Below are 15,771 nucleotides of genomic sequence, written 5' to 3' on the forward strand. Positions count from 1 at the left end.
CACGTTGAGCTTGCCCGGCTTGTATTCGACGCGGAAGTTGTATTCCGCGAAGAAGGACAGCCACCTCGCCATCCTTTGGGAGAGGTGAGGCGAGTTAGTCGCCGTCCTCAAGGACGCGTGGTCTGTGTAGATCACAAAGGGCCTAGAGCCCAGAAGGTGAACACGGAACTTCACAAGGGCATATTTCATTGCCAGGAGCTCCTTGTCATGGACAGGGTAGTTCCGCTCGGCGGCTTTGAGCTGCCGGGACTGGAACGAGATGACTCGTTCCTGTCCAGCCGTGTCGTCCTGCAGCATTGCACACCCGATGGCGTAATCGGACGCATCGCAGACGATGCTAAACGGCTTCGTCTCGTCCGGCAGAGCCAGGACAGGGGCCTCTTGGAGACTGGCCTTGATGCTGTCAAAAGCATTCTGGTGCTCTTGTTCCCAGCGCCAGTCGACGTCCTTCTGAAGGAGGCTCGACAAGGGCTTAGCGAAGCCCGCGTACCCAGCGCTGTACTTGTGAAGGTAGTTGGCCAAGCCCAACCACTTTCGAAGATCCTTCTGGGATCGGGGCGTCGGCCATGCTGCTATGGCCTTGACCTTGTCTGGGTCAGCCCGAACGCCCACGTTGCTGACGAAGCAACCGAGAACTTTAATCTCTGGTGACGCGAAAACGCACTTTTCGATGTTGGCGTAGAGCTTGTTCGCTCGCATCACGTCCAACACTCGACGGAGGTGTCCTAGATGCACCTCCATGGCCGTCTTGCCTCCCTCGGCACGGCTATGGACGAATATGTCGTCGAAGTACGTCTGTACGAAGGTACGCAAAGGGCGGAACAATTGCGTCACCAGGCGATTGAACGTCGCCGGGGCGTTAGACAAGCCCTGCGGCATGACGAGCCACTCCCAAAGCATGCCGCTTGGAGTGCTTACCGCGGTGAGCGGGATGTCACTCTCTCGCATCAGGATTTGGTAGTATCCGTCTACCAAATCCAGCGCACTGTACAGTACGCTCCCGGCCATGTTTGTTCAACAACACATCCTTTCGTGAAGATCGGTGTTTGGGCCGGCACCGTTGCGTTGTTCAGCTTGTTATAAGCGTGAACCAGACGCCACTTTCCGTTCGGCTTCCGAACGCAGAAAGTCGGCGTCGAGTGCGGGGATTTCGATTCCCGCACCATGCCTGCCTTCGCTTTCGCGGCGAAGAAGGCATCAATGACCTCGCACTGTTCGCGCGGGAGAGGCCATTGCCTCGTGACACAATACTTTGTGCCGGGCACGAGATCAATCTCGTGCCGTACGCCTCGATCCGGTGGGAGTTGGGTCGGTGGGTGTTTGTTCACCACGTCCGCATACTCCGTCACCAAAGGATACACCGGATCCTTGGGGTTCTTGAGAATCTCAGAACCCAAGCGCGCCTGACGCTGCTTGTTCATGTCTTTCAGGACGTTCTCGTCCAAGACAGAGGAGGAGTTCAGCTCCTCCTGAGTGGTCTCAGGTCTCATGAGTACCATCTCAGCAATCTCTCCAGCCTTGAGGTTGGCCAGGAAAGACTCAGCCGTCATTTCCTCGAGGTTCAGTATCTCCGCAACCTCTGGCAACGGTTCCAAGTGGACACCAGATGCCTTGACGGGTAAACCTGTCTCGCCATCGAAGATGTGATAACACAGTTCCACCGGCCTTGTCGGAGGAGCCCGGGCCCTGGACTCCGAGTCGCTTGAAGCGACGTCGATCGGAACGAAGTTCGGATCCGACTTGAGGCGGCGGCGGTGTCTTTGCCGACGGCGTCTGTGACGGGGAGCTTTGCTGCCCACGTCTAGGGATGTACGCTACGACATCCGAGGCACTCGTGGCCTCGTGGGATACTGCTGTACCCACACAGGAAGCGTGTTCAACGCCTTCCTCTTCAGTTAAGGTCTGGGCGACCGCGTGTGGCACTGTGTTACCCACACAGGAAGCGTGTTCAACGCCTTCCTCTTCAGTTAAGGTCTGGGCGACCGCGTGTGGCACTGTGTTACCCACACAGGAAGCGTATCCGACGTCTTCCTCTTCAGTTAAGGTCTGGGCGACCGTGAGTGGAACTCTGTTACCCACTCTGAACACGCTGTTCTCAGTGTTCATGACAGCTGCAGCTGTCTGCGGAGCTAAGTTACCCGCCTGTGGACCTAAGTTACCCACTTGGCCGACGCCTCTTCTGGTGCGGCCACCATCAAAACATCCTGGGAGTCGTCATATACGTCGACGACTCCCAAGCATCTGCCGGATGCTTTGGTACCCTGGCAGCCCTCGCGGGCGCCCCGGGTCCTGACAGAGGTGGGAACATGACTCACCAATGCTCTGTCGGACTGCGCAGGGCGGGCTGGCACCGATTGCCTTGCCTCGCCAGTCGATCCAGGGCTCGTGCTTCTCAAGCCAGGGCATGCCCAGGATCATATCATATGGATCCATATCGAGAACAGTGAACTGTTCGAGGCTGTCAAAGTCTTCAAACTTGACAGCCAGATCCACTTGGACGTTGGGGACAGTGACGACCTTCCCGTCGGCCAGTCGCACTGACACCGTCCCGTTGCCCTTGCTTTCTCTCAAAGCTTCGGACAACTTGTTGCTGTTACGAGCAACCGTCTGGCGGCGTGCGAAATTCTTCGACGCCCCAGAGTCAATCAAGATTCTAAAGGGATGATCGTATCCCCGTACACATCCGTGTACTACGAGCAACCCGCCGCTGCTCTTCGCCGATTCGAGAGTGCGAAGACTCTCAGGGGCTAAGTCTCCGTGGTACGCGCCACTCGCGCACCTCATCACGAAGACTTAGTTCTTCCCCAGTAGGGCGCCCCGCCCCTACTGGTTCCCTGCGTTCCCATGTCCCCGGGATCCTGGATTCTGCCAGCGACCCTTGAGGACGGCTTGGGGAAGGACCGTCTGCGGAGTCTTTCCGCGGGACAGTCGCGCTTGAAATGGCCCATCTTTCCCACAGCGAGCAGCGGATGTCACGCTGTCGGCGACCGAGTCATGGACTGGTCCGCTGGGGCTTGTTCGACCGGGAGCCGACAAGGAGCTCCCAGGCCCTTCGCTGAGGCCGGCGTACGCGCCTGGCGATGGCTGTACTCTTCTTGAAGAGCCACTTGAATCGCCTCTTCAAGGGTGCTTGCCTGCACCCGGAACAGCTGAGTGCGTGCGGGGCCCACTCGAAGGCCGTCCATGAACACAGTCATCTTGATGTGTTCATTGAGTGGGTTTCCCACTAGGGACGCCGTGAGCTCCCGTATCTCTTGCACATACTCGTGCAGCTCGCGCCTTCCTTGTTTACACGCGAGAAAGCGCGAACGCTGGCGGTACTCGTAGTTCGCCGGGAGGAACGCGGCTCGGAGCTGTTCGCACAGCTGAGCCCAGGATGTGAAACATCCAGGGGATGTTGCTTCCCGAGTGTACACCCAACTCTTAGCACGACCGCTAAGGTTGGAGAATGCAAAAGCAACACGCAGTTGCTCGGTCGAGATCAGAGCCGCGTCCATCGCGAGCTCTACTTCTCGGACCCAGAAGTGAAGGTTCTCGCCTTCCTTCCCTTCATACGGCTTTACCTTCAGCCGTATTGGCTTCGGGTGAGGCGGATTTGCTTCCGCCGCCGGAGCCTGCAGGTTCTCCCGCACATGCGCGATGAGGCCCTGCTCGTACGCGTCGAATGCATTGACGCGCTCGAGCTGCTCAGCCGGTGTTGACACCACCAGGCTCTGCAGGGCCTCCATCCCGAAGATGCCTGCCATCTTCCGAACCGACTCGAACTGAGAGTCGTTCAAATGGGAGAAGTCGTTCCTATACATGGCAACGAACTTCGGAGGTTCAGGTAGTCTACCCGCGATGGCGTGGATTGACTACAAGTGCTACCAAGTGTGACGGGGTCACACAGCACTTTGCGCAAGAGGAAGTTATCTTCCGAGAGTATACAAATTCTCAGTGAACGGCAGTTCACAGGTCCCCTCTTTTATTAAAGAGAGCGAAGTGACCCAAATAAGGTAGATTGTAAACTGAGTATATTTATAGGTAGATTAAGTTTGGGTTTAATACAAACTGTTAGTTATCTATAGAAATGCAATGTGGTTGGCTTTGAACGACCTTGGTTCCTTGTACCAAATATCTCGTGTCATACTCCTGAAGTGTGAAGTGTCACACTTCATGTAACCAGGGTACACTTAGGGCTACGTACCCCGTTACAGCAGAGCAAAGTGACCGCCATCATCGTGTGGTGTGGTCGACACCATCAAGCGATATTCTTATTAGAGCAAGTATGATGATACTGGCCAGACCAACTGGAAAGCTAAGAAAATAACCTAGGATATTCCTTCTTACAATTTGTTGCTTTCGCATTTCAAATTGCCAGCTGATGTCAAATACATTTGTTTAATGGCCTGAGCTTAGACACCGGTAAGCTAGCGCTGAGGAATGACCCTGCAAGCGCTACGTAAGAAGCTTTTAGATCGATTGGATACCATAAGTTCTTCTGTTTACAGATGTTTGTAATTGCAGGAAAAAATATTCTCAGTGCAAACAAGAAAACATATCCCACAAAATATTGAGCGAAAGTAGTTTTCTCGCTTAAAAATTACACAAAAGAAACCAAAGTTTCCATAAAACTTGTCTTCTCTAAATCCATCTGTCCGGAAAACGCGGTCCCCTCCCACCCAGTCTCCATAATCGAAGTCAATCAGCCTAGACGATGAAGTCCAAGCAGCCCAAGTGGAAGAAATTCCACTGTCCGCCCCTGTCATCGTCGCGCAAGGAGCAGATCACACACGAGGCCAATCGCGCGTGCGACGAGCTGCTGCGTTTCTCGGCTGGCGAGGCCTTCAGCAGCAGCAGCAGCAGCACAAGCTCGAGTCTGGACAGCGACGAGGACCAGCTCCAGGACGGTCTCAAATGGGAGTACACTGAACAACTAGAGAGCATCCGCGTGGAGAAGGTCAAGGTCAAGTCCGAGACTAAAAAGAGCGTTTATTACTTCCGGGGTATCACTCAAGTGGAGGGCACTATTGAGGAGGTGATGGAGCTGTACCACGTCGACATGGCCCACCCGAATTTGCAGCTCGAGAAGAAATTATCCCCCGACATTCTACACTCGGTAGTGCTCTACGAGATCCTGCCCTACCGACCAGAGGAGAGCACAGTCCTCATCGGCATCCGCTGGTCAGCCGTACGCTCACCCTACGTCATGGTGCGCAACCGAGACTACTGCTATCTGGAGATCCAGCGCCGCTTTACGCTACCCGACGGCCGGCGAGGCTTCGCTCGCTGTCTACATTCGGTTAAAATTAAGAGCTGTCCTGATATGGAAAAGTCTCACGGCTTCGTGAGAGGCAGCATGTACCGCTCGGGCATCGTGTTCATCGAGAGCAAGCGGGACCGCAAGACACTGGACATTGTCCAGGCGGTGTATACAGATTTGAAAGGTAACGTACCGCAATGGGTGGCGGCCAAGGGACTGCGGCAGAGACTCATGAGTCTGGAACATCTCAAGAAATACGTCAACATGAAACGCGTGGCGAACCAGACATTCGCCCGTCGAAGCCAACTGATGGCACCGGGGAAGGTCAAGTCGTGCTTTGTGTGTGTGGACGACATCGGCACGTTTAAGAGGAGATACAACTGCCAGAAATGTGGAGAGGTACGGCGGAATGCGAGGAGAAGAGTGAAGGTGGCTGAAGGGACATTGGAGACCAGGACAGCTTCTTGTATTCAGCTACGCTTGCTGTTCCTGGCTCTCTTTCTCGTCGTGCTACTTGGCTTGAATGAATAGTAATTTAACGCTGGCTCTGTTGTTTGTGTCATTTTTAGGTCATTTGTGGCCGCTGTAAGCTAACTATCAACGCGGACATTCCAGTTGTGGGCAAGATGAAGCTGACGATATGCAGCCTCTGCTCACTGGCCATCAACCGGAGCGCGCTGCCCGACAACAACAACAACAACAACGACGACAGCGGAGGACTAGGACATCGACCGTTCTCGGCGACGCAGCAGCCGACGTATCAACACCGCGACTGTAACGACGAGGCGCCCATGCGCAAACGCGCGCTGAGTCTGAACTCGTTCCATACGGCCAACTTCGACCACACGTCACTGCAGAGTTCGGTCTTGGCTCGCGAGTTCTAAGCAAAGAATCCTGGCAAGCAGCAAGAGTTGAAGTCCTGAGGTGAAAATCCTGCATTCAATGAGTCCAGAACGCGTGTGCTCCCAGGTGTTCAGCACTCTGTGCCTTCAACTGTTCATCGAGATGTAAGAAAAGTGCTTTGCCGCAGTTTTGCGGGGGAGATGTCGAAATACACGTCAACCATGTACAAATAATTACAACAAAAATAATGTGTGGAAAGTAAAATGATTGAAAACAAGTGTCAGCTAGTGGCCACCTCACTCGGGTAGTGGGTAGTAAGGCATCGTACTCTTCCCTAGCACGAGCTGCTCCGGCATTCCGACGCTTAACCGCCACCAACGCCACCACAGCAACCAGAGCAGTGACGCCCATAAGCGCCACCACCATCGACGGCGTCGCTGCGTTCTTCCACTCGCCTTCGCCTCGCAGCGCCATAACCAGGAATTCACCCGTTGTAGCTGGCTCACAGCGCTCTACGCCATCCTCAGGGTTCGACTCGGTCAGTGCTGTACACGCCAACGTGGAGCTGCACTCCTTGCAACATTCACCCGACAGCGTCTTCTGCTTGGTCACATAGTTCTCGGTGGCAAACACACTACCGCCACACGCTTCGAACGGGCCCGGAGTCCCGGACGGCGACAAACACTCGCCAGCCTTGCACACCGCTTCAGTCCCGTAGGTCTCGATCTCCGCGTGGTCACAGTCCGTGATCGTGAACGAGTGGGAGCACGTATCTGTCTCCGTGGTAGACGCGTCGTAGTGCGTGAACGTGAAGGCGCACTCCACCTGAACGTCCGTATTCTCGACTGTCTCGGGGTCGTGCACGAGTTCTAGCGCGAGTTGCTTGGACACTTGGATGCGGCCGTTCTGGTCTGGAGCGAGCGTCAAGGGCACTTCGCCGTGCGTAACTCCGGCCAGTGAGCCCGACGCCGCCAGCTTCACATAACACTTGACGTCTGTGAGCTTGCCCTTCACTGTGTTGGCGTCGTGTGGCAGACCAGATTCGCTATCGTACGCGAACTGCATCAGTACAAAGTCGCTGCCAGGGTAAGCGCACATGTGCGAGTCCACCGTGCGTGGGTATGCAGTGAGCTCTGTCCACATGGCGTTGAATCCCACACACTTCGGACGTGAGCTGTGAGGGTGCAGGAACACCGAGAACGTATCGTGGAACACCTGGCCGCAATGCGTCCAAGCCTCCACAAACACGTCCGTCTGAGCCTCAGTGAAGGTCAATGTAGCCAGGTCATCCCATGAGTTCCAGGACTCCGTGCCGACCGAGTAACGCCAGTAAACAAAGTCGTCGACATTGTACGAGTCAGGCACCGACACGCCCCAGTGTGACGAATGCTTGAACAGCTCACCCAGCTTCGACGTGTACGAGCAGCCAGCGTTAAAGGACGAGCATGTGATGCTACGATGGATGTCCTTAACGCCAGGGGTGATTGGTGTGGGTAGTCCTGCAACAATCTTGGTCGTCTTGGCGTTGGCTTCCGTCGTGATGTCTGCAGTCGAAGTGACGAGAGTGCCACTCGACATCTGGAGGCAATGGCCGAACGAACACGAGTCCGAAGTGGCCGTCTTCTTCTCCGTATTAGCGGCCTCAGTGCTGCAGTCGTACGCGTAGTAGTACTCTCGCAGTGTTAGCGACTTGGAGCAGCAACGAGTGCACTGCAGCGTATTCATCTCTACATCCGACAGCAACAACGGACTCGTCTTGGGCGTAGCATCAAGCAAATCGGTGACGAAGTCGCTGTTGAAGCAGGTGGAGTCGACGGATCTCAGCGGGGACGGCGTTGTCTCGAAGAAGTCCTTTACTGAGGCCGAGCTATCATCGCACCGCTCATTGGCGCCAGTGACTGGGTCGTACGCACCGTTATTGACAACATTGTCAGGACTGTAGAAGGCCTTGAACTTGGCCTCTTCTGCGATGGCATCGTCAAGGGTGGAGGTTGAATACAGCACCTTCGTTCCTGGGTCGCTGCTGGTCTTGCACTGGTCCTTGGCAGTTGGGGGAAATTTATCAACGACAGCAATACAGCCCCTGCACGTGGCCTCGTAGTGGTAGTCCGTCGCGGTTAGTGCTAAGTCGAAGACGCCAAACGAGCTGAAAGTAACCTCGTTCTCGAGATTCTGTGGCGTGAGGGCGTAATCAATCCAAGGCGAATTGTGGGTCACACCGGTTGCGTCCCCCTCTCTGGTGGCGGTGATGGCAATTACTGGGTCGATCTTAGCCGCGTCGTTCTGGTTTTTACGTCCATCGTTCACGTAACTATCCTTGGGCACGGGTGCATCCACCTTACAGTCGTCCTTGAGCTTGAGAGAAGCTTTCTCTGGATCCGTCCACATACGACTCAAACCAACGTTGTTTGCCTTCCAGTAGCACGAAGGTACGCATACACCGTACTCGTCATGCTCACCGTATGGACACGAGCACTCGCCCCGAACCATCGACATTCCGGTTGGGCACTCACACTTCCCGTCGACGAACAATTGGTTACCGGCACATTGACATTTCCCGTCAACTAGAGATCGATCGCCGGTGCATTGGCATTTCCCTTCAATGAACGACAGCCCATCGGCACACTGGCATTTACCGTCAACGAGAGATTGATCGCCAGGGCACTGGCATTTGCCGTCAACGAAAGAATGGTCACCGGGACACTGGCACTTGTTGTCAACGAGCGATTGATCGCCAGCACATTGGCACTTGTTGTCCGCGAGGGACTGGTCGCCGGGACATTGGCACTTGTTGTCAACGAGCGATTGGTCACCGGGACATTGGCACTTGTCATCGACGAAGGATTGATCACCGGGACATCGGCATTTGCCGTCAACAAACAACTGGTCACCGGCACACCGGCACTTGCCGTCAACGAACACTTGATCGCCAGGGCACTGGCATTTGTCGCCTACGAGGGATTGGTCACCGGGGCACTGACATTTGCCGTCAACGAAGGATTGGTCGCCAGGGCATTGGCACTTGTTGCCAACGAGAGATTGGTCACCGGGACATTGGCATTTATCGTCAACTAGAGATTGGTCACCGGGGCATTGGCACTTGTTGTCAACGAGTGATTGGTCGCCGGGGCATTGGCACTTGTTGTCAACGAGAAATTGATCGCCAGCACATTGGCACTTGTTGTCCGCGAGGGACTGGTCGCCGGGACATTGGCACTTGTTGTCCACAAGAGATTGATCGCCAGGACATTGGCAATTGCCATCGACGAAGGATTGGTCACCAGGACATTGGCACTTGTTGTTGACCAGAGACTGAGTACCGGGACACTGGCACTTGCCATCAATAAAGGATTGGTCGCCGGCACATTGGCATTTGTTGTCAATGAACAACTGATTGCCGGCACAGCGGCACTTGCCATCAGCAAAGGATTGATCCCCGCTGCATTGGCATTTACCGTCAACAAACAACTGGTCTCCGGCACACTGGCACTTATTGTCAACGAGTGATTGATCGCCGGGACACTGGCACTTGTTGTCAACGAGCGATTGATCTCCGGCACACTGGCACTTATTGTTAACGAAATGCTGATCGCCGGGGCATTGACACTTGTTGTCAACGAGCGATTGGTCACCGGGACATTGGCACTTGTCATCGACGAAGGATTGATCACCGGGGCATCGGCATTTGCCGTCGACAAACAACTGGTCACCGGCACACCGGCACTTGCTGTCAACGAACACTTGATCGCCAGGACACCGGCACTTGTCGCCTACGAGGGACTGATCACCGGGGCACTGGCATTTTTTGTCAACGATAGATTGGTCACCGGGGCATTGGCATTTACCGTCAACGAGATATTGATCGCCAGGGCATTGGCAAGTGCCGTCGATAAAGGATTGATCACCCGGACATGCACACACACCTGGAGAAACTTCCTCCTTGCCACCTTCACAAATGCAAGAACCATACACAAATGACATTCCACTTGGACACTTGCACTGGCACTTGCCATGCTCACGACAGGAGGTTGAGCTCGTTGGTGTGGGGCAATCCACCAAATCTCGCACGGACTGCGAAATGGCCGAGTGAGCTTTAGCTGCTGAGGCCACCACAATGTCGGTCGGTAAGACACCGCAGTCCAGAGACGGGCAAACGCGGATGATCACTGCTCCTCGAACAGTAGCTTTCTTTTTCCCCATAACAATCTCAATTTGAGGAGGTCTCAGCAGCGGACTGGGTGTCGCGTACGGACTTTCATTGGTGGTTGAGCACGACACGGTCTTGAGTGTCTTGGACTTGAATTTGGCGTTGGAAACGGGCCAGTTGATGCTGTTGCGCACCTCTGCAATCTCCGTCGGACTAAAGCACTTCCCCATCGTGATGGTCAGTGCGAACGATTCCGGAACGGCACATTCGGCGCCGTCCGATAGAGCCAAGAGTGTGTCGGTCGTCCGCAGCGATGCCGAGTTTGTGCTGGTCAAGACGTTTTCTTGCTGGGCCAGCGCCGTAGTAGCAAATACGGCTGCCAGCGCGCTCAGCTGTGCGAGAGCACGCATGGCTTATAGTGACGAGTACGAGGTTGGACTTGTGGCGCGGTTGCGGCAGATTGTAAAGTGGAAGACGATCACGGCACCTCCACCACCGGAGCGCTCACTACCGGTACATGAGAATGCGTACGTTCGCGATCTTGACCATTAGGAGGAGGCGCGTCGCTTGCCAGGGAGGAAACCAATTAAGATACCGGGGTGGGGACTTGATGGCAGGCCTCATGAAGTGCAATCTTGCTTTGGCGAACGGCACGGGGCCAGGCCCGGAGAGGCGCATAGAGAAACGGCTGAACGCGGAATTCTGAGCGAATGAGGAAAATGGTACATTGTACCTTCTCCTAGGTATCGTTGCTGCTACTGTCTCGACGAGCAGGAAACGTTAGCACAAGCCTGCTGAGTAGCCGCCCAAAGTGAAAACACCGACTCTTCTTTCTCCTTTTAACTGATGAGCAGCAATTCCGATCAAGCGAATTATGGGTGGAAGGTCAAAATACGCAGGAAATCTATTTTGTACTCACCTCTGAAATAAATTTCAGATAATAATTATTAAAGAACATTAAATGTATATGTATTATTATTAAACAAATTTTGTTTTAATACCGGTAGCGAGCAAGTATTACGGTATAATCGTTTCCATAACTGTACGCTGCCGGAGAAACATAAAGTTGTAGAGCATTTTGGCTGGTAATTTAGCTCATGGCTGCCATAAATTCGGGAGAGTACAGTAGATCTTCCTAGGTGGCAAGCCACGACCACAGCTCCAGGTAAGGTCGGGGTTGCCTTCAGGTCTCGTTGTAAGGCACCGGTAGCCATCCAGTGGCCACTGGATAAATGGTGGTGGTTGCCAACGCACATCGGTGCAGACATCCTCTTCCCGGTGCTTCGTCTTGGCGCCAGTGACGCGGATAGCGTCAATTCTGCCACCATAATCCAGAGACAGACGAAGCGAAGCGAACGTCTCTGATTGGCTAGCAGCGTATCCAACTGAAGTAGATGTCAATACCTGTAGACAAAGAGAATTTACTTTGGGTGATAAGCAAATGCTTAGGGAGTATATTTCCCTAACTTATTTTAAGTTGAGTAAAGCTGCGTATTAAACACGATGTTATTCGTAAATTGATTTAACTTCTCTAACATTGATTGTTTTAGTGGCCATGTATACTACATGTACATGTATGCGAAGCTTCTCAATTTTCTCAGTAACATAGCGCTGGTCAACATCTCTGCTTGGGTTGGGTGGTCTTTTTTTTTCACGATGGCTTTCATACATGTACAGGTACTTGTTTTGTCAACCCCTCGAAAACGGCACGCTTACAAAACCCAAGTCAATACTTCGTACTACTTTAGCACTAACGGCTCGTACACGTTGTAGTAGTCACTCTCATTCCTCTTCCCGCTGCGTCCGCATCAAGCGTCTTCGTCGCTCAATCCCGCGTGGCCCCTTATTGGCTCCGATGCTGCAAGTCTCCCAGTTCCGAGCGCTGCGCCGCGCGTCGGCCACTGCGTCGTCTAGCCGCGCCAACGCCTTCCAATTGACGCTGGCCCGTGCGTTCGCCGCCCAGGGCGGCGACACGGGCGTCTCCCATGAGGATTTACAGCGTGCATTGGATAAATTCCAGAAGGAATCGGCCAGTAAGACTGTCCCTTGGTTTTTGAAGAACATGCCGCCTTCGTACTTTCGCTCCATCGAAGAGGACGATCGTCTACAGCATCTCAACGCCATCACGGCGCTGGTGAACGCGCAGCAGCCGGAAGTGATGCTTCGCTCTACCGACCACCGCGTGTTCTCGCACTTCCGTTCGGGCGCTAACTTCCCCGGTCGCTTAGCCAATGTCCTGGACCAATTGCCTCAAACCGTAGACGGCGCGACACTCGCCCGTGTTAAGATCTTCACGTCCCTGGACGACTCCCTAGGCCTCGACATCTTTCGTTTCGGTCAGCAAGAGCCTTTCCTTAATAAAACTGAGGACGAGCAACTCGCTCGTGCCAGTATCCAGCAATTCTGTGCCGGTATCCAGGCAGGCAAACATGTCGGCGACAGTAGCTACCCGAAACCGGGTCCGCACTTCGAACCGGAGGCCGTGGACACGTTCCTAAAGCACAGTAACACCATGTACGTGCAGTACAGCAACCCGCGTCGTCTAGCGTGGCAGATGGAGCTGTTCAGCCAAGTCCGTGGCACTGAAGGTGTCGCGGTGGACGTGGAGCACAAGTGGGAGACCCGTAGCGACGAGAACAAGCTCGGTGGCGGCGTCCCGCAGACGATGCTGACGATCGCCGCGTCGAACGTCATTCCGAAGGGTTTCATGCAGAAGGCGGCCACGTATCTAGGTCTGTGCAGCCTCAACGTGGTCCGCGCCCACTTGGACGTGGTCAAAGACCCTCAGAACGGCTCCGCACACGTCGCGATGATCCGCATCCTCGTGCAACCGAGTGAAGAAGCACAGAAGGACCATTTCCAGTTCGAATGGTCCAAAATCTCGGGTAACTTGAAGTATCTCAAGTGGGTGGACGACCACCCCGTCCACTTGACGCTGCAGCATCCGGAGTTGGGTCTATCACGCGCTGAGCTCATCTACGCGTACGGCAACATGCTGCACGGTGTGTTGGCCAAGAAAGACCCGTTCGCGTACTCCTTGACGCGCATCATGGAGACGCTGGAGCACCCGCAAAACTTGCCGTTAGCGTGGCGTATTGCTGACTTTTTCCTGACCAAATTCGACCCGCAACAGGAGCGCGTCATGACGGACGCTGAGCAGGACGCCGTGGTGGAAGAACTCAAGAAAGAAATCCGTCGGAACGTGGAGCATGAGGACGCCATCCTGCTGCTGAACAGTATGGCCGATGCAGTGCGTGGCACCCTCCGTACCAACAAGTTTGTGCGCGATCGCTACGCGTTGTCACTACGTATGGACCCGAAGGTTATGGGCTACGGGACAGTGGGCAAGGACACTCCGTTCGGCGTGTTCTTCATCTACGGACGTCGCTTCAAGGGCTTTCACGTGCGCTTCCGGGACATTGCTCGTGGTGGGCTACGTATGGTTTATCCTAGCTCTACCGACGCCCACGCGTTGGAGAGTGCGCGTCAGTACAACGAGGCGTACAACTTGGCGTTCGCTCAGCAGCTCAAGAACAAGGACATCCCTGAAGGAGGCTCCAAGGCTGTGGTGCTCTGTGACCCCATTGTGGGGCCTGTTGGCGACGTGGCTCCACGTGACTTTATCATTCGCAAGAGCGTCAAGGCCTTCTCGGACGCGCTATTGGATCTAAACACGACGGACGAGGAAGTGAAGGCCAAGATCGTCGACTATTACGGCAAAGACGAGCTCATTTATCTGGGTCCGGACGAGAATATCATCCCTGGAGACATCGTGTGGATGACCAAGCGTGCGGCGTACCGTGGCTACCCCATTCCGCGTGCCTTCATCAGCTCGAAACCGGACGCTGGCTTCAACCACAAGGTCTACGGCGTCACGAGTGAAGGTGTCGCTGTGTTTGCTGACGTCGCGCTACGCTCGCAGAATATCGACCCCAAGAACCAGCCGTTCACGGTCAAGATCACGGGCGGCACGGACGGCGACGTGGCTGGCAACGTCATCAAGATCCTGCACCGCGAATACGGCGACAACGTCCACATTGTGGGCATTTGTGACGGCACAGGAGTGATCGAAGACCCGCAAGGGCTGGACATGCCGGAGTTGCTGCGTCTGGTGCACGAATCGCTGCCGTTGTCGAGCTTTGACGAGTCCAAGGTGTCGTCCAAGGGCATCAAGCACGACATCAACACGCAGGAAGGGATCCGTGCGCGTAACTCGATGCACAACCGCGTCAAGAGCGACCTGTTCATCCCTGCGGGTGGCCGTCCCAACACCATCAACGAAAACAACTGGCGCGACTATCTCGACGCGGACGGCAAGCCGGCATCCGGTCTGATTGTTGAAGGCGCCAACCTGTTCATCACGCCCGAAGCGCGTCAGCTGCTGTTCGATAACGCGGGCGTTGTTATCGTCAAGGACAGCTCAGCTAACAAGTGCGGCGTCGTGTGCTCGTCGTACGAGATCGTGGCCAGTATGTTGCTCGAGACGGACGAGTTCCTGGCTGTCAAGGACGAGCTGGTTGTTGAAGTGGTCGACAAGCTTCGTGCTTTGGCTCGCGTGGAGGCTCAGCTGCTTTTCCGCGAGTACAAGAAAGACCCGACGTCAGCTTTGCCGCCTGCCAGTGAACGTATCAGTCGCGCGATCACGCGCGTGCACGACGCCGTGTTGGCGCATTTCGACGATGTGTGCGAGGAGGACCAGCAGATCCTGTTTACGCTGATCGAGGAGCATTTGCCGCCCAAGCTCCGTGAGCTGGCGCTGGACCGTGTGCAGCAGAATGTGCCGTTGGCTTACATCCGCTCGATCGTGGCCTCGAGTCTGGCCAGTAAGATCGTGTACCGTGAAGGTCTGCAGTTCACGGAGGCGCTCCCGGACTCGAATCTAGGCAACATGGCGTTGCAGTATCTCAAGCAGGAGAAGAAAGTGCAGCAACTGGTCAAAGACGTGCGTTCGTCGCAGTTGCCTCACAAGGGCGACATCGCCGACTTGTTGGCTCGTGGCGGCGTGCGTGCCGGCTTGGACACGCCAAACTAAATCGAGGTCGAGAGACTAGACGAATCTTTCTTGAAACACTGAACGATAAACACTAATCCGACTAAGTTTAGCGTCCAACGACGATCATTTTAAGCCCTCGATTGGGACGTAGAGAGGAGAGTGTAGCGACAGGATGGAGAACGGCCGAGTGGATGAGCTGGTAAAAGCTTTCTTGAGTGTTAATGACCGTGTGAAGTTCTATCTCGAGGCTACAGACCGTGGGGACACGGGGACATCGAAGCATTCGATGTGGATGACGCAGCTTTGTACGCCGACGAGTGCTGAGATCGAGGCTCTTGTCGGGGACGGAGAAATTGTTTACTCTTGTCCAACATTGGTCCGTCTTCTCTTCCGGGACGACACGTTCAAGGACGTCAGAGACTTTCACATCCGACTAGTTGACGCTCTGGAATCTCAGAGATCTCGACAGATTATCGATCAGTTGTTCGAACACCTCGACAAATTCTCAGCGGAAGACCGCGCGAGGGGTTTTCTTCTGCTTGCTTC

At 54.8% G+C, this 15,771-nt stretch overlaps 3 protein-coding genes across 3 annotated transcripts; 2 read left to right on the plus strand and 1 right to left on the minus strand.

Moving 5' to 3' along the window:
* Window positions 1-4,696: 4,696 nt before the first annotated feature.
* PITG_08800 (uncharacterized protein) lies at window positions 4,697-5,836 on the plus strand (the record flags this gene model as incomplete). Its single annotated transcript, XM_002902823.1, has 3 exons — window positions 4,697-5,665; window positions 5,717-5,727; window positions 5,812-5,836. The coding sequence occupies 3 exons, from the start codon at window positions 4,697-4,699 to the stop codon at window positions 5,834-5,836; spliced, it is 1,005 nt and encodes a 334-aa protein (XP_002902869.1).
* Window positions 5,837-6,381: 545 nt separating this feature from the next.
* On the minus strand, window positions 6,382-10,642 carry PITG_08801 (uncharacterized protein; the record flags this gene model as incomplete). Its single annotated transcript, XM_002902824.1, has 4 exons — window positions 6,382-6,419; window positions 6,574-7,130; window positions 7,182-7,733; window positions 7,965-10,642. 4 exons carry the CDS (start codon window positions 10,640-10,642, stop codon window positions 6,382-6,384), a joined length of 3,825 nt encoding a protein of 1,274 aa, XP_002902870.1.
* A 1,445-nt stretch (window positions 10,643-12,087) lies between these two features.
* Window positions 12,088-15,264, plus strand: PITG_08802 (NAD-specific glutamate dehydrogenase, putative; the record flags this gene model as incomplete). The annotated part of the gene is made up of 1 exon (XM_002902825.1): window positions 12,088-15,264. The coding sequence occupies one exon, from the start codon at window positions 12,088-12,090 to the stop codon at window positions 15,262-15,264; it is 3,177 nt and encodes a 1,058-aa protein (XP_002902871.1).
* Between the last annotated feature and the right edge of the window lie 507 nt (window positions 15,265-15,771).

Source organism: Phytophthora infestans, genomic scaffold (assembly GCF_000142945.1).
Source record: "Phytophthora infestans T30-4 supercont1.16 genomic scaffold, whole genome shotgun sequence".
Lineage (NCBI taxonomy): Eukaryota > Oomycota > Peronosporomycetes > Peronosporales > Peronosporaceae > Phytophthora > Phytophthora infestans.